The 24783-nt window shown below is 34.1% G+C and overlaps 1 protein-coding gene across 1 annotated transcript in view; it reads left to right on the top strand.

Moving 5' to 3' along the window:
- Positions 1–24783, top strand: part of Cdh9 (cadherin 9) — a 129834-nt gene that overhangs the window by 81710 nt on the left and 23341 nt on the right. Inside the window, exons 3-7 of the mRNA XM_028876156.2 lie at positions 15164–15458; positions 19786–19905; positions 20367–20534; positions 22304–22491; positions 23449–23702. Of these exons, the coding sequence (XP_028731989.1) occupies positions 15164–15458; positions 19786–19905; positions 20367–20534; positions 22304–22491; positions 23449–23702 (1025 nt within the window). The remainder of the gene's footprint in view (positions 1–15163; positions 15459–19785; positions 19906–20366; positions 20535–22303; positions 22492–23448; positions 23703–24783) is intronic.

Below are 24783 nucleotides of genomic sequence, written 5' to 3'. Positions count from 1 at the left end.
ATCTTCTATCACTCTCAAAGCTAGCTAATAGGGATAAAACTTCCAGGTCAGTATCAGCTTGATTCCCCATATTCTATGACTCATATTTATTGCCTTTTCAGCAATATAAAATTTCATTTTGAAGTTCTTTATGGTAACTAAGAAAAATGGCAATAGTCTGTAATGTTTAGGGTACTTATGGGACTACACTGGCCAATAACTGCAAAAGAGGTACCCTATATATGGTACTATGTAATTTTTTAAATTATTATTATTATTACTTAACTTGGGGTATTTAATAGGGGCATTGTTGCTCTATTGTAAGGCAATTCCACTTAAACTCTCTTTATACAGTAGTATTTATTTATTTATTATCTATTTATTTTATAGTAGTAGTTTTCCATATGAATTTTTGGAAGTATATTTTGTGTTAGCTATCTCTCCATATAAAACCTTGGTTATGAGAGTTCTAAAAGTGGAACTCTGGTCTGCCTGCTTCACACAAGTGTTTTAATGAGTGAGCTGTCTCCAAGACTATTTCTTACACAGATAACCATGAATTTTTCCAGCTAATATAATAAATAACCCACGATGTCTAGAAACTTAGAAACTTCAGTCTGAAAGCATTCTTGTCCCCAGTTTCTTGACTAAATGATTTATGCACAGGAGACACCTGCCATTATAGTTTCCACGAATTGTCCTCCAGTCATAGATAAGAATGACTGGAAAACATGTTGCTTTCCCTCTCTCTGGTCAAATTGAGAGAAGAGAAACAAGAAAAACAAAACTGAGGAAAAAAAAAAAAAAAACAGAACTAGATCTCTTTGTTAAGATGACAATTATTGGGGAATTATATAACACTGATTAGAAACAAAGAGAGTATTTACAGCAAACAGGCTTTCATTCCCATTTACTGTAACTTGTAAGCTCTAGAACTAACTGAGAGTAAAATAGGGAAAAGCAAGGGGTCAAGAGAGTGTCCTTTGATATTCGTGGTAGGGAAAGTTTTGCCCAAACCCAGGCTCATTGACAGTTTATACTTCTGATATTGTTGTCCTTTGAATTATATTGTCTTTTTGAATCTTAGTATATTTTGGTCAAATTAGTCCGTCTGCCAAGTCCTTCCAGATCCTCTCTTCATCCTCCTCTCTCCATCCATATCCACCTAAGTTCTTTTGCAAAATATAAAACAAAACAAAAAACACCCCCAAACTGACTTTCACCAAATAAAAGCCCACAAAATCACAGTGGTGTCCATCCTATATTGGTCAACTACTCCTGAACATGAGACCCGTCCTGGAGTGGTTGATATATCCAGTGTCACTCTATTGGAGAAAACTGATCTCCCCTCTTCCAGCAGGTTCAGTTCAGTTGTTAACCTTTACCCTGGTACATAGGTTTTCATTCACTCATTAATTTTAAAAACATATAACAAAATAAAATATAATAAGATAAAACAAATCTGTCACATCCAAGTTGGAAAAGATAAACAGGAAGAAAAGAGTTCAAGAGAAAGCATAAGAGTCAGATACTCACTCCTTCTCACACCCAGGAATCCCATACAAACACTAAACTTAGAGCCATAATGTGTGTGCAGTGGACTTGGTTCAGACCTTGTGATGCTGCCTCATTCTCTTGGAGTTCATATAAGCTTTGCTAATGTTGATTTAGAGGCCTTAGTTTTCTTGGTGTCCTCCATCCCCTCTGATCTTAGACTCTTTCTCATGCCTCTTCCAAGAGTAGCCCTGAGCTCTGAGGGGAGTGATTTGATGGAGATATGCCATTTAGTGTTATATGCTCCAAGTCTCTCACTGTCGGCATAATGTCAGGCTGTGGGTGTTTGCATTTGTTCCCATCTGCTGCAGGGGAAGCTTCTCTGATGATGGCTGAGCAAGGCACTGATCTATGAGTATATAACAGCATATTATTAGGTATCATTTTATAAGGAACCTTTTTTCTTTTTTTAGGCCACTGTTACTTGGTTTTATCCTAGGACCATGGGCTATCTAGTCTCAGGTTCTTGGTCAGTGTTAGATGTGTGTTCCATCTTATGGAATGAACTTTAAGTCAAGTTTAAAAAATGTTTTAAATAATAAAAATAACAAAAACGAACTTATCTCACGCAATAGCAAATATAGCTTAAGCCCAGACTATCATAAACATGCTCAGAACACATATAAACCTACGATAAGGCAAAATCATCTAACAATGTCTCTTTAAAATAATTTTAAGAGCTAGTAGGATGGTTCAGCTGGTAAAGGCACTTGATTTACAAGCCTGATGACTCAAGTTCAATGCCAGTATCCCATTTGATTGAAGAATAGCACTGGCTTCCAAATGCTGTTCTTTGTGTATCTTAGCTCACACATTCCCATAGTCTATTAAACACACACACACACATACACACACACACACACACACACGATAAAAATAAAATTAAAAGGATATTATTATAAATTATGTTGTATATGGTGTGTAACTAGGTATTTCCTCTGCCTTGAAATACTCCCTCCAGGAGAAAGGAATAGGTCACATAACACTCAGAAGCAAAGGAAACATAAAGTGTTGGGGAAGCCCCTGAAAAAAGATTCACAAAATCGCTACCAAAGATTATATAAACAGAAGCAACCTATAGGGAGCTCCAGAGATAAATCCTCACCCATACTGGTACGAGCTTTTGTGATGTAGATGCTTTGAGTCACCATTGTTCCTGTTAGCAACTGTTTTTCCCTTGCTCCTCTGTGTAACAACAGTAAATATACTCACTGGTTCACTATGTGTCAGTTTGTTTTTAGTATTGAGCAGGGTTTGGTAAAGGTTGAAGTGCTTTATGGGACAATTCATGTTGAACAATTGGAAATGGAGCTGGAATGCATTTTCTTCAAAATAAAATACAAATGACTAAAAACAAAGGTATATCTTTGCTAAATACTGATGAATATGAATGTGGAAGAATACAACAGTTTCAAAGGAAGAAAGAATAGTGAGTTTTCCTCTTAAGACAAAATAAAATTTAGAGAGAAATCTTAATTCCCTCAAAAAAAATCCCTTTATAAAATCTAATCAGTGATCGAAAAGACACAAGTGGAATAAACATATGACAAAATATAAAGAAAATAGGAAATGATAAATAAATACATGTGGTCAAATAGAAATCAATGGACATTGAAAATATCTACATAAGAATATATATGTGTGTGTGTGTGTGTGTGTGTGTGTGTGTGTGTGTGTGTGTGTGTACAGACAGATAGATAGAGAGTGAAGATATATACTGCCCTGGAAATTAGATAAAATACTTGAGAGCAAAGTAGAAATACCAGGAAAGTTGGTAGATAGGATTCAGGGATGCTGATTGAAAGGATTCTGTGACTCAGAATAATCATAAATGTGATTATCCATTATTAATAAATAAGTTTAATACAGGAGCAACAAATGGTTTTATTTACATCGTAATTTATTTAATGAATCCTTTATAAGGATCTTTGTAACCCATTTTTTAATGTTTATATAACTTTTGAGTTTATTAGCATAAATCAATTCCCATTTGAATGGCATATAATAATATATACATTATCACTTTGCTCACTTTCCAAGTCCAGTCAGTTTCTAGACATAGTTTTATTCATTTATCAATCTTCACTAAGCTCAAAGCCTTCAATGATGATTTTGACTTAAAGAGTCTTACTTAGTCCATTCATATTTGTGGTATATAACAACTGTGAGTAATATTATCTACACCAGACCTATGTGCATTCTCTACTCTTTTGAAGTTCCCGTGACTCTGCTGTCTACTCCAGTCCATGGCCAGACCTCCAGAGAAAGTTATTCGATATTGTATCTATGAAGAGTTGGGGGTGATTTCTGTAGGATGTGAGATTTTCATTTCTTTCTTTTAATTTATACCTGAAATTTTCTTGAAAATCTTCTTATCTCAGTCAAATTTCCAATTCTAAAAATTTTAAATTTAATACTGGCTACTACACATTTCCATAGAGAATGTGGGCAAGTAGGAAAAAGTAAAGTTTCTTTTTTCCATCTAATTTTTCTGTGGGCTGCTATCAAAATATTTGGCCAATATTTAGGGAGGGTCCTCTGATTTCAAAAACTCTGGTTAAGGAAATCCCTCACAGAATTTTTTGTTTGTTTGTTTTTGTTTTTTAACTTGGTAAACAAATACCTTTATTGGGATTACTATAGTCTTATGGTTGAAAGGCTACTTACAGGAACATGTATGAGAAGCTACTTATATATAAACATGGAGGACTCAAAAGCAGCTGCATCACCTGAAACTGATCTTAAAATGGGTGACTCAGGAAAGCTGCATCCCTGTAGCTCTTAGTGCAACTTGCAGGTAACTCTAAAGGTTGGAGAGAGTCTATTCTCCTCAAAGTGCTTGTTTCTTATATAACCTTAGGAAGTCCCTTGTGAATCTTGTGTGTTTCAGGAATATCTTGAGACTATGGAGTTATAATAATAATAATAATAATAATAATAATAATAATAATAATAATAATAATTATAATAAAATATAATAATACCAAGTCTTGTCCCTCACAGAATTTTGAGAGCAGGAGAAACAGTGTTCACCATGGAAGAGAATCTCAATTGGTTGTCAAAAAAACAGAAGTTAGCCCTGAAATCATACATACAAATAACATTGTACAGACTGGGCAGGTTTTATATATATATGAATGTGTGTGTATGTGTGTGTAATTATAATAGTTGTATATCTATGTAATTATATATAATTATATAAAGCCTACTCATTCTGTATGTTATTTGTATGTATGCATATAATTATATATAATATATATCCATATGTGTGTGCATATATGAATTTAAAGAAAAGAGGTCACATGAATTTAAAAGAGAGCAAGGAGGGATAAATGGAAGGGAACAGAAAAAGTAAATTGACCAGGTGTTGGTGGAGCTTGCCCTTAATCCTTGCACTGTGGAGGCAGATGCAGACAGATCTCTGTGGGTTTGAGGCCAACCTGATCTACAAAGCGAGTTTGAGGACAGCCAGGACTGTTGTTACACAGATAAACCCTTTCTTGAAAATGCCTTTCCCACAAAAAAAATCTGGAAAAAGGAAATAGGTAGGACAATGGAGAATTTCTTTTGTTTGGCTTTTGGTTTTTCTTTTACATTTGGTTTGGTTTTGAAATGGGGAGGTTGCAAGGGCAAAAGACAGATACATGCAAGGAGACAGGGAGAGAAGACAGAATGGAATGCATGGTGTAAAAATCTACAATCAATAAAAGTGAAAAAAAAGAAGAAGACGATTGAAGAAAAGACAAGACAAATCCCCAGAAATGTCTAGTGCTTGGGTGCTTGGGTTGTACTTGATTCCAGATGTAATCAACTTTTCAATCAAGATTAATTATCACAGCCAGGGAAATCCAATAGATTACCACACATCCCACCCCATTACCAATGCACTTAGGTACTCATTAGAACTTGAAGGTAAGGGTGTATTTCTAAAGACGCCACCTACTTAAGTTATAAAACAAATGCTGCCTCAACTGAGTGTATCAGGCTCTGATGACTCCACATAGGAGACCTTGCCTTGGAGGAGGTGGGAATGGGGAGTGGGATGAGGGGAAGTCTGGGAGGTGGGAGGAGAGAGGGGATGGGATCTGTGGTTGGTATGTAAAATGAATAATATATACATACATAAAACAATATGAAATCAAGCTAGTACTGACCTGGAAGCTTCATCCTACTGTCTTGCTTTTATACTGCTGAAAGATGATATATACAATAACAGAGAATAAAAAGAATCACCAATTTACCCAGCTATAAACCTTGAAAGCTACATCAGTTATTTTCCTGAATGTAAAATAAATGAAAAATTTTGATTAATAAAATAAATAGATAAAAAGATACATGACTTAAAAGACACAAAATAAATAAATGTGAAAAAAAAAACAGATGTACTAAACCTGGTAGAAGAAAAAGTGGGAAATAGCCTTGAATCCATTGGCACAGGAAACAACTTCCTAAGCAGAACACCAATAGAGTAAACACCAAGATAGACAATTAATAAATGAGACCCTGTGAAAATGAAAAGATTCTGTAAGGCAAGAGATACGTCAATAGTCCAAATTGGCAGCCTACAGAATGGGAAAAGATCTTCACCAAGGTCATTTCTGACAAAGAACTCAAACTAAAATATATAAAGAACACAATAGTATAGACATCAACAAACCAAATAATCCAGTTAAAATTCAGGGTACATGTTTAAACAGAGAATTCTCACCTGAGGAGTCTGAAATGACTGAGAAACATTCAAAGAAATGTTCAGCATCCTTTCAAATCAGGTAAAGTGTTTTAATACTAGCTTCAATAATGTTGTTGTGATCCTGTTTTCTTCTTTAAATATCTCATATGGCAATGGATGTTCTTAGTCAGTGTTTTATTACTTAAATAGAAAGCTACACTTTAACCCCAGTCCAGGCTGCTGGGACTTTGGATTGAAGAGAAATATACATTGAAAAGACCTCAATGAGTTCATCTGTTGGCCAGTGTTTTTTTTCACTTTGCATAAAAAGTAAAACATTGGAAGGTACAATAATGAACCATTTTACATGGTATTGAAAACAAACTAGTGCAAGACACACACATACTCATTTATGGATGTCTACAATTATCCTGATATTCCATTCTCAAAACATAGAATTCGACAACCCACCTGTGCTTGACACCCTCTATCCTAAGCAAGCAATTCTTTACCTTGGCAATTTGTCATAAAATCCCTTCATGTGCTATTCTTATTAAGTAAGTTTAAATTTATATACTTTTATTGGAAATAGAAAACTCATTTATAATTAAGAGATTTTTGAGTACATGTGGCTATTATTTTTATTAAAACAACAGGAAAAGTAACATCCTTAGAAATATAATTTAAATTACATTTGGTGAAAATCATAGAAAAAAATTCTGTATTGAGGTAACTGTATTACAAATGTGCACATTTAATTCTTTGATTAAATGTGAAATGTGTTTGGTACAATTTAAAAACCAATTCACACATTCACTAGGAGTTTTCCTCTCTATCATGCATTCCAAGATTATTAGAATTCAATCACTGTAGTTTTGGAAGCAGAAGCAAAAAGTTGACAGTTTTTTAATCTTTCGATAACTTGTTTGAATTAAAAATTATTTATTCTGTCCAATCCCCATTGTGACTTGCAACTTGGATTGCTTGGTGGGTTGAATTGTGGTGTCTTGACTTATGGATGGCCATTGAACTGTTGCATATGCTCCTTGTCACCACTTGCATGGCTGTGAAGATTGTTTTCTTCTAAATGCTTATTTGTCCCCTTCTTTCCTACTGCCAAATGGCCCAGCTCCTGTTTCACATTTTATATATTTAAACACAATTAATATATATATATATATATATATATATATATATATGAATACATACAGCTAAATAATGAGTCTAGATTTCACTTAAGAGAAAATATATGATATTCTGTGTTGCTTCAGTCAATACACTTACTGGCATCTGACCCTTCATTTTAGATCTTTCCTCGAACTTAATAGACTTTGTCATCATATATAGTCTGTATCAACACACACACACACACACACACACACACACACACACACATATGAACTCTATGTGTGTATATTAAAATCTAGTTATACGCAGGGCAATGGTGGCACACGCCTTTAATCCCAGCACTCGGGAGGCAGAGGCAGGCAGATCTTTGGGAGTTCGAGGCCAGCCTGTTCTCCAAAGTGAGTTCCAGGAAAGGCACAAAGCTACACAGAGAAACCCTGTCTTGATAAAGCCAAAAATAATAATAATAATAAAATAAAATAATAAATAAATAAATAAAATAAAATCTAGTTATAAATTTGAGAGAATAAGTGTCTTTCTGGGGCAAATTAATTTCACTTAAATTAAGATCTCCAATTAGTATATTTTCCAGAAAATGATAGAGCTTAATTCTTCTTTGCTAGTTAATTCGATTTTATTTTGTATAGATAAAATATATTTTGTAATATTCACTTGTGTACCCTAAAACACTTATCTGGGTGTCAGAGAACAGAACAGCCACTAGATTAGACATAGAGGCCAGACAGTGGTGGCACACATGCCATTAAACTTATCACCCAGGAGGTAGAGATTTGTCTGGATCTCTGTGAGTTCAAGGCCACGCTGGGAACAGAGCCAGGCATGGTGGCACACACCTTTAATTGAAGCACTTGAGATCTCATGTCTTTGCTTGGGAAGGACACACGCCTCTAATCCCAGGAAGTGGTGGCAGGAAGCAGAAAGGTATATAGAGTGTGAGGACCAGGAACTAGAGACTTTTGAGCAGCACTTCAGTTGAGATCCATTTGGGTGAGGACTCAGAGGCTTTCAGTCTGAGGAAGCAAGATCAGTTGAGGAGTTGGCAAAGTGAGGTTGGCTGTGGCTTGTTCTGCCTCTCTGATCTTTCAGAATTTACCCCATTATTTGGCTCCAGGTGTTTTATTAGTAAGACCTTTTAAAATTTGTGTTACATCCACTCATGTTTTTGATAATCATTAAGTCAGATTCCATATTGTGGAATATGGATAATTATGTAATAATTACGTAATAAACATGAATATGCAACTCTTTTGTAACATGTGGCTGACTCTCTGGACAATTTTTGTTTTGAGATTCCTCCATACAGGTCTCCATAGTGCTTGCATTAGTATATACTCCCGTTAGCAGTGTGTGAAGATTCATTTCTTGTGCATCCTCACCAGCATATGTTGGTTGCTAATTGATTCTTGATGATAGCCATTCTCACTGTGGTAAAACTTGAAACATAATGATATTAACATTTTTTCAAATCTGTTGTCTTTCTGCCGGTATTCTTACCTGGTGAGTTCAATAGAATACTTATTGATTAGAAGATTTAGGGTGTTTGGTTTTTTTTTTAGGTTTTATATATTCTAGATATTAATTCCCTACTGTGTTTCAGGTAATCTCTTTACTTGTTTTGCTCCTGAGTTACTGGAACAATTTACAAAACATATATACTTATGCCTGTATTGGATTAGATATGGATTAGACTTCTCTTTTCTTCTAGCTATCTCAGACTTTCAGGTTTTCTATTAAGGTCTTTGATCAATTTTGAATCGATTACTAAATAGCGTGAGATATAGGGAAGTATCTTCATTCTTTAGCGTGTGAAAATCTCTTTTGGCACTGTTTGTTAAAGAGCCTTTTTCTTCTCTAAATTATGTCTTTGTGTTTTTTTAATATTTGTAAAAATGAACAGTTAGATATAGAATACTGGATGTTTTATAGATCTCTGCTTTATTCCAGTGGTTAACATACCTGCTTTTCTGCTCTTATCATGCTTGATTTGCTATTATGGTTCTGTGATAAAACTTCAGAAATAAAAGTTAGTATTTTATCTGAAATGTTTCTCAAATATATGAAAGAAGTAACAGTTTGAATTATGATATTTCACACTTCTTTTTGCTTGTTTAATTTATTTTTATCTTAATATATTTAAAGAAATATGTGTAGTCCTATCCAGTGAACTTTTCAAATACATTTTGCTAAAGGATCAAGCAGTTGAATACACCTTGAACATTTATTGATTCTCCAAGCATCTACTACAAAATATCTTATTAAATTTTCCTGATTTTGTACTGGTTGAATTACTTGTACAATAATTTCAAAAACTGATCACATAAATTATTTAAAAAATTTCAAGACAATTTCACTTTGTGGCTTATTTTTTTATGTTCTCCTCACAAATGTTTTTATAATGTAATTTTATTTTGTCCATAATTAGTAGACTTTAATTTTAGAGCAGTTCAAGATTTACAGGAAAAAAAAGACTTTAAAAAAAGCAGAGTTCCCAACTACTTTCTGCAACACACTCATTGGACTTGGCGTCCTGTGTTGTGAATAGCTTACATTAGTTCCATGGTTTTATATGTCTGCCAAGGATATCACATAATTAGAAACTGGTTTTTATGATTTGGATAATCATTTTCTGTATTTCTGTCTCATATGTTTTGACAGGAATGTAGCTTTATTTTATGGCTCTAATAATGTCCATTTTACATGTATTTTATTTCTGATTGTCTTCTTTGATCAAAAGAGGTAAATCAGTTTATTATTGAGGCAATTATTTTCATAAAATTTCTTATGATAGTTACACTAAATATATATTTTGCAAATATTTTTCCAGTATGTAGCACCCATTTAAATATTGGTAATGTTTTGACAAAGGAGCTGTCTTTAATTTTTATGAGGTTTGGATACTGCTATTTTTAGTCCTGTAACTAAAATGATATTATAAAATATAAGGTGACATAAGAAGTATCACATTCTAACTTCTATATGTTTAGTACATATAGATACTACTATTTATATAAACATAAATAATATGTTTAGTATATTGTGAACTTTGTGTTAAGATGTGTGCTGTTACATGTGTGTTTGTGTGTGAGTTACATGGATTCATTCTTCTGGCAGCTGGTTCCAGTTGTCCCAGGCGGTTCACTAAGGACTGTGCTTCCTCTTCTGTGAAAGATAATTCGAATGTATTTATTTGCATTAATTTCCGGTCTCTCTACTCTGCTCTGTTGAACTGAATACTCTTTCTAAATTGTCAATTTTCTTGGACTAAAGCATCATTATTCCTCTTCAATTCCATGCTGTTTAAGAATATTACCATTTCTGTATAAACTTAGAAATAAGTATGGTAATAAACCAAAACCAAACAGTCTTACTTCTGATTTTTTATTGATTCATTGACTCTACAGACAAGGTGAAGAATTGGCATCAGGGTCCTCAATTCTTCTGTTCACTAACATGATGTCTCTCATCATTTATTTGATTTTTCTGTCATTTCTTAAATCAATTTTGTAGGTTTTTGACATGAAAAGATTGTACGTATTTTATTACATCTTAACTAAATATTTCATTTGGGGAGTTGATATAATAAATAATAATTATTTATAATAATCCCCACAAAATAATAAGAATAGTGGGAAATGTGATTTCTGGGGTTGAAGATGTTACAGAGATGGTAGTGGGCTTGCTAGCCTAAATGAAGAAATGGATTAAATCCTAGTGGTAATGTACTCCATGTGTGCAGATTTTATTTGACTTTTGAAGATCTCTGCATATGTGTCTGTAAGAAAGAGACATTATATTCTTTATATATTTTTTCTTCTTCTTCTAACCAGGTTTCATTAATTGAAGTTAATTACTACTTCATGGAATGAGTATTTATGATGCCTTCCTTTCTCTTTTTTATATTCTGGAGGAAATACATATATAAACATTGCACCTATACAAATACATATTGCATTACATATATGCATGCAATAATTTTGATGATCAGTTTAGAAGAGTACATTCTGGTTTTGTCCTTGTTTTGTCATCCTGAAGTAGCTGGATTTAAGAAAATATGGAATGGCCTCTGGTTCCAAGGATAGTGCCTGGTAGTATCTCATAGGGCTTGGGCAAGTTGTTCTGATATATAGTCTATGCTTCAGGATGATGACACATATTAGATCAGTGAATTTTGTGATTAGGAATCACCTGCAATGTTTCTGTCATTGAGTAATGAATTTGTCAAGACAACTGTGTTTGAGCTCTGTTAAAAGCTTCATTGTATGTTCAAAAAGAGAAGTTTCGTCGTATGTTTGAATATAAGGGGAAAATCTGTATCAAAAGGATTCACTCATGTAAGGCAGATGTCTGATAACCCTTTCCAATAGTGATGCTTTGGCGGCTTATTGGTATATTAGTTCTCACTGAAGACAGCTTGTATTTCAGCAGGCACTCTGGCAAAGATGACCCTGATGAACCAACATATGTGTTGCTGAACATTGACAGAATACACCCTTCTGTAGCTTGAGTTTTTCCGCCTTGCCCACAGTCAGGACAAACCTCTGCCACCCGCCAGTCCCACAGCCGCTCAGACCCAACCAAGTAAACACAGACACTTATATTGCTTTCAAACTGTATGGCCGTGGCAGGCTTCTTGCTAACTGTTCCTTTATCTTAAATTAACCATTTCTTTTTATCTATGCCTCGCCACGTGGCTGGTGGCTTACCGGCGACTTCACATGCTTCTTATCATGGCGGCAGCTGCAGTGTCTCTGGTCATTGCGGCGGCTGCAGCAGCGTCTCTTTCTGCCTTTGTCCTTTTATTTCTCCTCTCTGTTAGTCCCGCCTATCTTTCCTGCCTAGCCACGGCCGATCAGGTTTTATTTATTAACCAATCAGAACAACTTGACATACAGACCATCCCCCAGCACAGCCAAGTGCAGACCATCTCAAACACCTGCACTCAGGCCCATGGTCCTAATCATCCTCTATACGGACCTGCTGGGTAACGCCACAAAGAACCCAAGAAGGGCTCCCACAGGACATACAAATCATCCCACAGCACCCTTCCCCTGGTGCCATGTTCTCTTTCTTCGTGAGCTTATTGAACAATGACTTTGTTGTTGGCTGTATTTGTTTACTTTCCTCATTGTAGTTAGAACTGTTCAAGGAACACAACCCACTTGGCACATATGCGTAAGGAAGTGAAAAGTAACAATGATAACTTTTACAACTAAGGGATGGATTATCAATGTCATAGGTGGGAGAGTAAAACTTTCAAGCACTTACTAGGACTGCAGACGTAAATATTTCTTTTTAAATTAATACTATGAAATTTAATATGATAAGATTGTGTTACTAAACAAATTAAAAAGAAAAATATGCACCCACCCATGTGAACACACATACTTGCATGTGACTAACTCTGGCTTAATTATTGTGCTTTATTCCTTACTTTAAACACTGCTTTTTTTGAAATTTCTCATATGACTGTATTGATACTGTTCCCTAATATGAAAAGAAATATTTGTCATGGGATAAGAGTGGAGGCAGTATCATCATGAGATTACTGCTCTATACTAGACAAAAAGGTTAGGGGGAAAATGTCTGGTTGTAGTCAAAGAGCTGAGATGGATTTTATGAGATATTTCTGAGAAGAAATCAATTGTTGCACATGGTGATTATTTTGATGGAGTTTAAGCAAAAGAGAAGAAAAGATCAGTGTTCTAGTCTTAATTTTGGTAAGAAAGAATTCAAACAGAAAATAGATAGAATTAGACTCAGAAGATGGTATCAGGCAGGTTAGAACAGGATTTGTGAAGTTTAATTGGGAAAACAATATGGAGAAGATAGGCCAGTTCAGACGAACATTTTATTTGAAATGTGGTCCTTTAGCAGTTTTGAAATAAATCACATTTAGATTTCTTAGTCTTGTTCTGTATATTACTGTAGATGACTCTGCATAACAGAAATCATACCCTGAAGTCAACATCATACTATCTCACATCCATTCCATTCTATGTTTTTCACTGCAGAGAAAGAAATTGTGAAAGACCAAATGTATAAAGTGTTTTGGTTTAACCATCCAAAACTAGAAATTTATGAAGTTATGGTATTGTACCAATATACACAGATAAATTATTTCCATTTAACATATTAATCACAATTATTGCCAAAAGTAAGGTTTCATCCAGTTCAGAACGGCTGTGATTACTTAGTCCATTTGTTTTAAATTCTCAGTAGTTGTCCATCTAGTCATAATTATTATTAATAATCTATTGTCATTATTATTGTGGTATTTGGGATTCATTGTAGGTTCATTTAGGCATTGTTTTACAAATGAATTCCAACCCTAATCATGAGACTGCTTTTATGAAGAAGTTATCTTTATAGAATAAATATTAATTAGAACACCTATTACTTTTTTTTTTTAAAATGTGACATCTCTAACCTGGAATTGTCCTTGTGGATTCCTGGGAATTCCCGTAGCACCAGGTTCCTCCCTTACCCCATAATGTCTCCCTCTATCAAGATATCTCTCATTGTTCTCCCACTCCATCCCTCCCCTAGCTCCACCATTCCCTTCCCTCATGTTCTCATTCTCCATCGTCTCCCCTCAATGGCCTCCCCTTACCCCCAGTTTACTCATGGAGATCTCATCTACTTCCCCTTCCCAAGGTGAACCATGCTTCCCTCTTAGAGTCCTCTTTGTTAGCTGGCTTCTCTGGAGCTGTAGGTTGTTGTCTAGCTATCTTTTGCTTTACATCTAGTATCCACTTATGAGTGAGTACATGTCATGTTTGTCCTTCTGAGTCTGGGTTACCTCACTCAGAATAGTTCCCTCCATTTTTCCTGCACATTTCATGATGTCATTGCCTGGTGCACAAGCTGGCTTTTTGGAGCCCATTACCTACGTTGGGAGGCATTGCTCAGCCTTGATACAGGGGAGAGGGGCTTGTTCTTGCCACAACTGAATGTATCAGGCTTTGCTGACTCCCCATTGGTCAGAAAGAAGAGGGGTTGAGGGGTGGGTCAGGGTCCAGGAAGGCTGAGAAGAGGAAGCGTGACAAGGGATGACAGCAGGATCCGTGGGTGACAGGGGGATCTGTGGTTGGTACATAAAATGATTAAAAACTTTCTTAAGTTAAAAAAAAAAAAAAAAAAAAGTAGGCCAGACTTACAACAACAACAAAAGACATGACATATCAACAAAGATATCACCACTTGTTCTGTATCACTTAAAGTTTAAAATGTGTTAGAAAGATCATTTCTCACATATGATAATGTAGTAGGAGAAAAAGCACTTTCTTAAAGTCATATTGCAAATGATTTAACATTTAACGTCCTTCCTCTTTCTGACTGGCTTCCATAAACACAGAGGTTTCTGTAGAATATGCTACCAAAATGAACACTAGCTAAAAACTAAAGAATTAACTCTACAGTCACCACTAGAATGAATTATAAATGACCCATATCATATCTGAGTTTATTTGCTTACAATGTAACCCAGATTGATATTTCAAACACAAAATGGAGACAAATTTATATTTCTCTTCTGTAGTAAAATACAGGTTTAAATTTTGGTAATCTTCTACTCGAAATTATATTTGAACCACTATATTTTGAAAGAGCTCAAGGACCATTTATTCTAAGTCCATCCATTCATGGTTGTGTTATAGTTTAAGAATAACAAAATCTGAAATGTTTAGTTTCCCTTTGATGTGAGATACTTGTCCAGATCATGATTGACATATGGGGAAAAATTAGTGCATATCAGATTGTTTTCACTGTAATGGCCACCCATATATTTACAGAATTTTCTTTTCTACTTTGAAGCTTCACACTGACCAAGATAAAGGAGATGGAAATTTAAAATACATTTTGACAGGAGATGGGGCTGGCAATCTGTTCGTTATAGATGAAAATACAGGAGACATTCACGCTGCAAAGAAATTAGACAGAGAAGAAAAATCCCTCTACATTCTTCGTGCCAAGGCTATAGACAGAAAGACTGGGCGGCAAGTGGAGCCGGAATCTGAATTCATCATTAAAATCCATGATATCAATGATAACGAGCCAAAATTCGCAAAAGACTTGTACACAGCCACTGTTCCTGAGATGTCTGGAGTTGGTAGGTATCTACTAAGCCGAGTGTACAACATGTTTGCTCTTTTAAAGTTTTACTAAGAAATGTACGGGCCTGTGATTATATGTGTCCTACTGTCAAAATTAGAGCGGTATCTGGAAACTTATTTTAGTTAAACAACTCCTTTCCAATTATTTTAAATTATTAATATAGCAATGTCTCCTTTTAATGATCATTTACTGAGTGCAGTTCTTTGATTCTGTTGGAATCAACACCTGCTCTCTCATTAAGACTAGCTGTCCTGTGGAATGCATTGCATCCTGAAGAAGAACTGTGTTGGCAGTTCTTACTTAGAACTGAAAAGGAGAACTGTTGTGTTTGACAAACACTTCTACATAACTGTCACGTTTAATCATCAAAACATCCTTGTTTTATCAGTATGATAAATAGAACTTTAAGGTCCATCCTGTTAATTAGGAATTCAAATTTCAGAAGAATTTGACAACTGAATGAAGAGCGAATAACCTGTAGCAGCATGCTAAAAGTCACAGATTTTTGCTGTCTATCTTTGTGTATTTTCTTCAAATTGGCTTTACCTGCCAATTGGAAACAGTCATTTCTCACAGTTCTAGGATTGTCCAAGTTTTAAGCAACAATCTTTAGTATACCAAATTACTACTTTTATGTATGTTAATACATTTAATTCTATCAATGTATAATAATTACAGTCTATAAAAAAGAGCTGAATATTGCCTTAAAATACTGTCAAAGTAATACTGATTAAATATATCCTATGTAAGATATGCCTTTTTCTTTAGTTAACAGTATTATTGAATATTAGTTCTTTCTCTCTCTCTCTGTCTCTCTCTCTCTCTCTATATATATACATATATATATATACACACATATAATATAGTAACATATATCATAATAATGTATGTTTGAGTAAAAAAATATCCCATTAGAAAAAATATATCTTTTATACCTCTTTGCTGACAGTATGTCATGATTACTTTTTAATGATATAGTCTGTCTATATCAGAGGAACCAAGAGTTTATTAAGAAGTTTTATTTTGTGTAACTCTCCTCTTTGAGGAAAATGAGATTCTACCATCTCTCCTAGTCTTCATTCTTATACTGTAAAAGGGATTTATCCAAAAAGACAGGAGTCTTTTGAGTTCACAAGGCCCTTCATAATGTAGGTGTAGATGGGTTTTCTTCAATGTTGTTTAAATCACTTTAGACTGTTAAAATGTTCTGGATTGATCTATATTTCCCTGGCATGAAGCTAATTTATATGTACATGATAACATTTTTATGAACTTGTGTTTTGAAGAAAATACATGTAAAATTATAATCTCTGGATAAATGATGAAATTGAATTGAACTGAATTATGGTTATATTCTGTAACTTTTGTCAAATATTATTTTGATATGTTATTTTGCAAATTATTTTAATCTTATTTATCACTTCATAAATTTTCCATATTTAAAATGTAGTAAACATGATTAAGTTGACAGAAATATTTGATTATTAGAAAATTTGATCAGAATTATTTATATTGTTGTGTACTTTAACCTTTTATAGCATTACTTCTTAATTTTTTAATTATTTTATTTTTTAAGATTATAACATAGTTAAATAATTTTCCACCTCCTGTTCCTTCCTTTAAAACACTCCTATATATCCTTCTTTCATGTTTTCAGATTTATGGTCTCTTTTGTTTTATACACTTTTTACACACACACACACACACACACACACACACATACAGAGAGTCCTAAGTACATTAGTGAAGTGTATTCAGTCTTTATTTCTTCTTAAAAGAAACAGGGTGGGGCCTGGAAAGGATGGCTTCTGGGTAAAGACATGGGCTCCTCTTCCAGAGGGGACAGGTTTATTTCCAAGAATCTACATGGTGTCTTCTCCCTGTCTGTAAGTCCAGTCTCTGATACCTTCTATTTCCCAGGAAAACAGACACATATGTTTTCAGACAAATACGTAGGCAAAACACCAATATGCATAAAAATAAAAATAATTAAAATAAAATAAGAGAATATTTTTCTATCAAATATATTGAATTTTAGTGTAAAACAATTTGTCATTTCCCCTTTTATTGAAAATAGATTATTTTTCATACAATATATATTGATTACTGTTCCTTTTCCTCTTATTCTTGAATATCCCATAATTCCATTATGTTCTTATCATATATCTGCTCAGTTCATGTGTCTTCTTTCTCATATTAAATATAAGCATATGTTTTATCATTATTTATTTAATATAAAACAATATACATACTAAATTAAAATGTTATCTAAGAAAACCTTTGCTAATTCAGTTCTGAATAGTTATGAAATATTAAGTTTCTATATCTGCAAGCATTTAAGCTAATGACTGTTCTGTCATGTTTGAGTTTGAAAGGCATATGTTTTGTAATTCCTAGATACGATCTGACTTATATTCGAAAAGATAATTTCCAGTCCTCCCCACTGTAGGAAGTTTCAAGCTAGCCTTCCTTGACAGTTATTTTGAAATTCACTCAAATTCTGATTCCTTCCTGTGATAATGTAAGCCTTTTTAAAAAGACTCACTGGCTATGGAATAAACAAATCCCCCTATCTAAGTAATCTGTGGGGAAATTCACTTGGAATGTGTGATCTTTACTCAGACTAGCTAGTTCTAATTTCCTTCTTGTCACTTTCTGGCTCTGTGATATATGTCCCAAAGGCATATGTTGTTGGAGCCCGTTTTCAGGTTCCTCATGGCTTTACCCAGCAGGTCCGCATAGAGAGGATGATTAGGACCATGAGCCTGAGTGCAGGTGTCTGAGATGGTCTGCCCTTGCACTTGGCTGTGCTGGGGGGAGTCTTTTGCTCCACCCCTTGGGGTCTCTATAAATACCCTGGGGCAAAGACAGTAGGGGCTGTTGGAATGGGTTCCAGGTCCTCTCGGGGCTATCCTGTATTTTCTGTATATCTCCACAATCTAAATCCTTCTATCTAATATTTCCTGCTGCTCGAACTCAAGAAAACTCTGGGGAACTGTGGGGTTGGTGGGTAAACGCCCGCAATAAGTCCTCCATGTGCCATGAGGAGTAAGTGTTAATACAAATGAACTGCTGACAAGCTGCTCTGCCTCCTCTAATCATCCTATGGAATGTTTATGAAATGGTTCTATACCATGTGCTTGGTGCCATGCCTTCATACTTGAATAGCAACCTGAATTGTCAAGCCCATTGAATATTTATACTTCAAAGGAAAAAAAAAAAGCACAACTATGTCTAACATATGAAGACTTTAATATTCCCACATCTAATCAAAAGACTTTTTGTTTAAACTGCACTGTATAAAACTATCATACTCCCTTCTGATTCCCTCAGAACACAAATGCTTAGGGAAAAGAGAATTAGTCTCTTTGATTAATTATTAATTATTGTGGAGGAGCATAGCAGAGAAGAGGTGATGCGCTTTCCTGGTGGAAAGTTCTGCACAGGCATGTGTCATTTTGATCCCTTAATCCACAGGTTTAACCAAACCTAAATGAGCTTGGTCTGTTTCCCTTGGTCCCTTAAAGAAGGCCAAAGGAAATAAATCAAATATCCTCCAAAAATTAAGTCAAATATCCTCCAAAAAATATTAATATATGTGAAAATTAGATAGGAGATTGTCATTAGCTTTACAATTTAAAGGCTTAAATTATTTTCATTTTAGTAGAAAATAAAATTGGTAATAAAATAAATATGAAATTCATAAATTAACTTTTGAGAAAGTTTTGTAGTCCATTACTTACTATTTATGGATTTACAAGTCACAGTAAATATCTGATACTACATGCAGTAAATATCCCTACAGTAACAATCTGCTACAAAGAAAAATTATAGTTCAGCTCCTTTTTCTTCATTACTGATTTCTGTGTTTAGTTCTGATTTTTGAACTCACACTTTCTGACCTACTAAGGCTACATTTGGCAATATAACTCATTTGTTTCTTTGTTAGCTTCTTCATAACAAGAACTTTTTATGTTTTGTTACGTTATAATCACAGATCACTAAGATAAAAAAATAATAGGAGGTTGAATTTGTGCTTTGTGCCTTGTTATTTAGCAATAAATATGCCATTTGAAAAGTTGATGTTTATGGCATTTAGTGAGAACTTTCCTCATCACAATATTCCCATTAATCAATTTTTCAATTCCTTAAAATTTATTAATCTTTGTGATAAAAATATGTCATATCTTTGCATGTCTTGGATAGTGAAGAGTAAATCCAGGAATTCTTTTCACTTAAGAAAATAATTAGTGAGAAAATGGCTTTTGAAATAATATAAAATTTAATTGATGTGCCTCTGCTTGGGGTGGGGCTGGGTGCAGGTACCTCTGTTATACAAGTGACTGCCACGGATGCAGACGATGCCAACTATGGGAACAGTGCCAAAGTCGTCTACAGCATACTTCAAGGGCAGCCATATTTTTCAGTGGATCCAGAATCAGGTAAATACAGTCAAGTCTAGGTCTATTTCATCTTAAATAATATAGACTAATATGTTTTATATTTTAAAACCTATTCAGACAGTTTTGTAGAGCTGCTTCTTACATTTATTTTATGAAAATGAAAGAAAACATCCTTTTATTAACACAACCTATTTAATTGCTTAGCTCTTTTATCTATTATTTATTGGGTTTAAATTTATGAGACTATGAAATTTCACAGAGATTACTATAATTTGCAGAATAAGGAAATATTTGAAATTTAAGGAAACTAATGATTATAAAGATTAAGCAAAGTCAACTAATCAAAATAGAAAATGCACAAAATATGATGTTTTACATTTTTATTAAATTAAATTTATTGAGGACATTCTCATTTTCCCATCTATCTTTGGTAAAATGGATCTTGAAAAGTATAGCTTGGTTTCAAAAGTCAATGTTTTAATTTTTCACTTTTTTTAAAGGCATAATAAAAACTGCATTACCAGACATGAGCAGAGAAAACAGAGAGCAATATCAGGTGGTTATTCAGGCCAAGGACATGGGCGGCCAGATGGGAGGTCTTTCTGGAACAACCACAGTGAACATCACCCTCACGGATGTCAACAACAACCCTCCTCGGTTTCCGCAGAGTAAGGCAGGCTGTACGGACAGCGTACTGGGAATATTGTCATTGCACCACGACAACAGAACTTAGTGTCTGCATTTCTAGTTCCTTTGTGGGGGCGGCGGGGGGGGGCAAATCAATGCACCACTCCTAAAAGAGAAAAATTAAAACCTCCTGAAATTAAAAATTGATAATATATACCTATCCCCAAAGAAGGATGGAAGAAAACAAAACAGAACAGAAACAAGGCTCTTTTGTACTCCATGTTTTCTAGCTTTTGATGAGCGAGACAGCTTTGAAGGCTGATGTCCTCACAGTGACTATTGCTATCCCACCCTTCTATCCACCCTGGGCAGGAATGTGGGCGCAAGAGTCTGTCTGTTTACATTTAAAGTGTACACTGTTCACAACTCTCAGCTAATTTATAAACAAGTATTATAAGCCGCTATTTAATGAATTTTAAAACACAGATTGGATGTTCTATCATCTCTAAAAACAGGATCTATATTTAAAGCAATATATGTGGGTAAAATTGGCAGCATTTTAATATTCTTTTGGTTTACTTAAAAAAGTCATGAACACTTGGTTATGTAAATATCTTACTAATATTGAGATCATCTAGTATGTAACAACATGTTAAATTTTAGAGTTATTTAATTTAATGAAACTTGAAGATCAGTAAATTCCCTTCAGGTTCTCACCTAAACTTTCCATTCAGATTTTTAAAATGTAAACTAATTGTATAATTGGATGAATTACCACACTGTGGTTCTGTCATCTGTTAGGATGCTAGCAGAAGGCCTGGATCGACTCTAATAATGAGAAATGCTGAGTTCTGGACCATGAACTGGACGGACTGCAGACATAATGGCAAAGTAGCATGAATTCTTCACAAAATAATTTTGTGAATTAAATGTTATTACAGTTTTTCTGGTTTTCCTGACTAGGACTTGACTTTAAAGTTTAGAGCATTGAATATAGAATTCCACAGTGAGACTTCATACCTCCCAATCCTAACCACAAAATCACTGGAAAGATCAGACTTTGAAGTCAGAGAATCTAAACTGTATTCTCTTTTCACTGCTCAGCAAGATAGTTTCCTTTTGTCTGTCCACTGAAAATCATTTACTCATGTTGATTTATTGATAGGACTAAGTAGGTTACCATAAAGAACTTTTGAGATTACAAAATGCCAAGCACTCATGTTTACATACATTTCTTTATTTTTTTTCAAATTTCATATTTTATATTTATAGGCAGCTTGTAAATAAGAACAAAATGTGATATATAGCTGGATCTGTAAACACTAAACATGGAAAATATGCTATTTAAAGACATTAAATTTAAATATATAACTAGAAACAATCATAATAAATACATTGCTGCTCAGAAATTACTGGGAAATATGGACTATTTGAAAAATTGCACATTCATTTTTTTTTAATTCTGAGTGCATAAAATGTGTAGTGACAATATTTAAAGTCATAATCAAGTAACAATTAGTTTTCATGGTATTTAGGTCAGAAGTTCTAGATTATTAAATCAGGTTTCTGTGTTCTTCAAGTAACACTGAGCATTCCTTTAATCTGTCTGGAAATTATATTTCTCATGAATAAACTGAGGAAGTTAAACATGTAGACATCATTTTTATACTCCACAAATCTATAACTTTTGACAGCATACAATTTAATATGATGAAAATGTCTCTCAATTTAAATCACTTTACTCAGAGGGAAATAGAAAATTTGTGTCATCTGAAGTTGAAAGTCAAGGCAGCTACAATTTAATTTACAGGTACTTATCAATTTAATTCTCTGGAGTCTGCACCCCTTGGAACTCATCTTGGAAGGATAAAAGCCAATGACCCTGACACTGGGGAGAATGCCGAGCTGGAATACAGCATTTCTGAAGGAGAAGGATCAGACATGTTTGATGTGATCACTGACAAAGATACACAGGAGGGGATTATCACTGTCAAACAGGTTTCTCTTGGCTGTCTTTCTATTCTTACTAAGTGCTCTTCAGTTTATTTTTGCTTTTCAGTGCAGAGAATAACAACTATGGATCTACCTTTCATCATCTTTTATGTGTTGTCCATCATTCACAGAAAGTAGGAAAACTGATTTCACTTCAAATAAGGGGTCCATCATTCCTGATAGTTATGTTGCTACTCATGAGCAAATAGTTGTGTTGGTAGGAGATGAGAATCAGACTCAGAGTAAACTCAAGAGTACTTGCTTTGTATTTCTCTATGGGATGAGCAATAGGCAGGTCCATCACTGATATGTCATAAATTTTGTATCTTTTGTAGTAAGTGTGATGGTCTATGTAAAGAAAGTGAAACAAGAAAAAGAACTAAGAGCTAGAATTCATCTTGAAGCCTTCTACCTGATGATTAGCACTCAAAGTATCAGAGAGTGCTATGTAAGATATTCTTATTTAAATGTATTTATTGACTTTTAACAGAATCTTTGAAAATGATCTGAAACCATGTATAGACTAATAGAGCCAATATTCATTACTTTTACTTTTCACTTCTTTCCTTTATATATTTCTTTCCACAAATACTCAAGTTGATGAAATGTAACTTTATTCTAGATTTGTATTTCAGTCAATCTTCTGATTTTGAATGATATTTAACTTTTTATAATGCTATTATTTAATCAGTATTTATTTGGATAATACTTTATTAACTGTGCCTAGGAAATTTGAAGTGAATTACCTAATGGGCATTAATCTTATTGTACGTTCCATTTTAGTTATATTGTATAAATAAAAAGCAAATAAGCCATTTCATTGGCTAAAATTATTAAGCAATAATTGGCGTAGTTACTTAGCCATAGTCAACATTAAGATTTTAAAGAGTTATTAAAAATTCATATAGTATGATTGCTATGTCTTCCAAAATATCCTAACACTTTTTACTTTATGAAACTCAGAATTTAGATTTTGAAAAGAAAATGTTATATACATTAAGAGTGGACGCAAGTAATACCCACCCAGATCCTCGATTCTTACACCTTGGGCCTTTCAAAGACTCAGCCATGGTTAAGATATCTGTGGAAGATGTAGATGAGCCTCCTGTGTTCAGTAAGCTTTCCTACTTGATGGAAGTGGATGAAGATGTGAAGGAGGGAAGCATTGTTGGACAAGTCACTGCATATGACCCAGACTCTATGAACAACATAATAAAGTAAGTACTTGAAAAACATGTGTTTGTTTAAACATGCAATCCATTTCAAGACTTACTTGAACTGTATAGTCACGTGTGGAGATTCACAGCAATAAATACATCCCAGAGGTCCATTCTCACTTCTGTTCTCTTCTGATTGCTCCAGGCATGGGAAACCACTTGAATCTTACAGGCCCACAAGGTAGAGGCCATTATAATACTTAACCAAGAGTGATAATACTGAGTCTCTGAGCATTTGAATAATTATATCATGGCAGAAAAAACTAGTTTCTAAAAACATAGACAGGATGTCAATTTCAGACTTGGCCACAGATTTTAATCTTTTAATTGTTAATGTGATAAGCCCATTGCCTCGCTACATTAAATCAAATAAATGTATATATTTAAATTATGTAATAAAGAGAATTAAAAATACAATGTTTTTAATAAATAGCTTAATATCAAACAATCCATAATAAATATATATAAAATAAATATCTAGAAATAAATACCTGGAATTGTAAACTTATAATACCTTCTTTATAGATATTTATAGAACTACACTCTGTTAAAATAGACAATAAAACTACTGCATATCAAAATTTTGATGGACAACTTTATTAACTATGTTCACATATCCACAGAAGGTCTTCTTAAAAAAGATAATATGTAAAACAACAGCAAAGGTAAAAGTATTAGCAGTTAGTAAGTACAATATTTTCCAAGTTTGATTAGTAGATTCACTGCTTAAGAAGCAGTATTTCTGAAATTTAAACAATTCTTATAAACTATCCATTAAGAAATAAATAAATAAATAGATTTGTTTCTGTCTCTATAAGCTCAGATATGCCTTTCTTATTTGATTCTGAAGCCCTTATTCTCCTGGTGTTCCTCTGCTTTTCCATCCCCTTGACTCATCCATTCTTCCTATCTCCTCTTCCATGGGTCTCCCTGAGCTCTGAGGGAAGGATTTGATGGAAGCATGCCATTTAGACTCTCTCTTTCTCTCTCTCTCATTCTCTCTCTCTCTCTCTCTCTCTCTCTCTCTCTCTCTCTCTCTCTCTCTCTCTCTCTCTCTCTCTGTGTGTGTGTGTGTGTGTGT

The sequence above is a fragment of the Peromyscus leucopus genome, chromosome 11 (assembly GCF_004664715.2).
Source record: "Peromyscus leucopus breed LL Stock chromosome 11, UCI_PerLeu_2.1, whole genome shotgun sequence".
Classification (NCBI taxonomy): Eukaryota; Metazoa; Chordata; class Mammalia; order Rodentia; family Cricetidae; genus Peromyscus; species Peromyscus leucopus.
The sequence above is the reverse complement of the archived record's forward strand: the minus strand, read 5'-3'. Positions and strand labels throughout refer to the sequence as shown.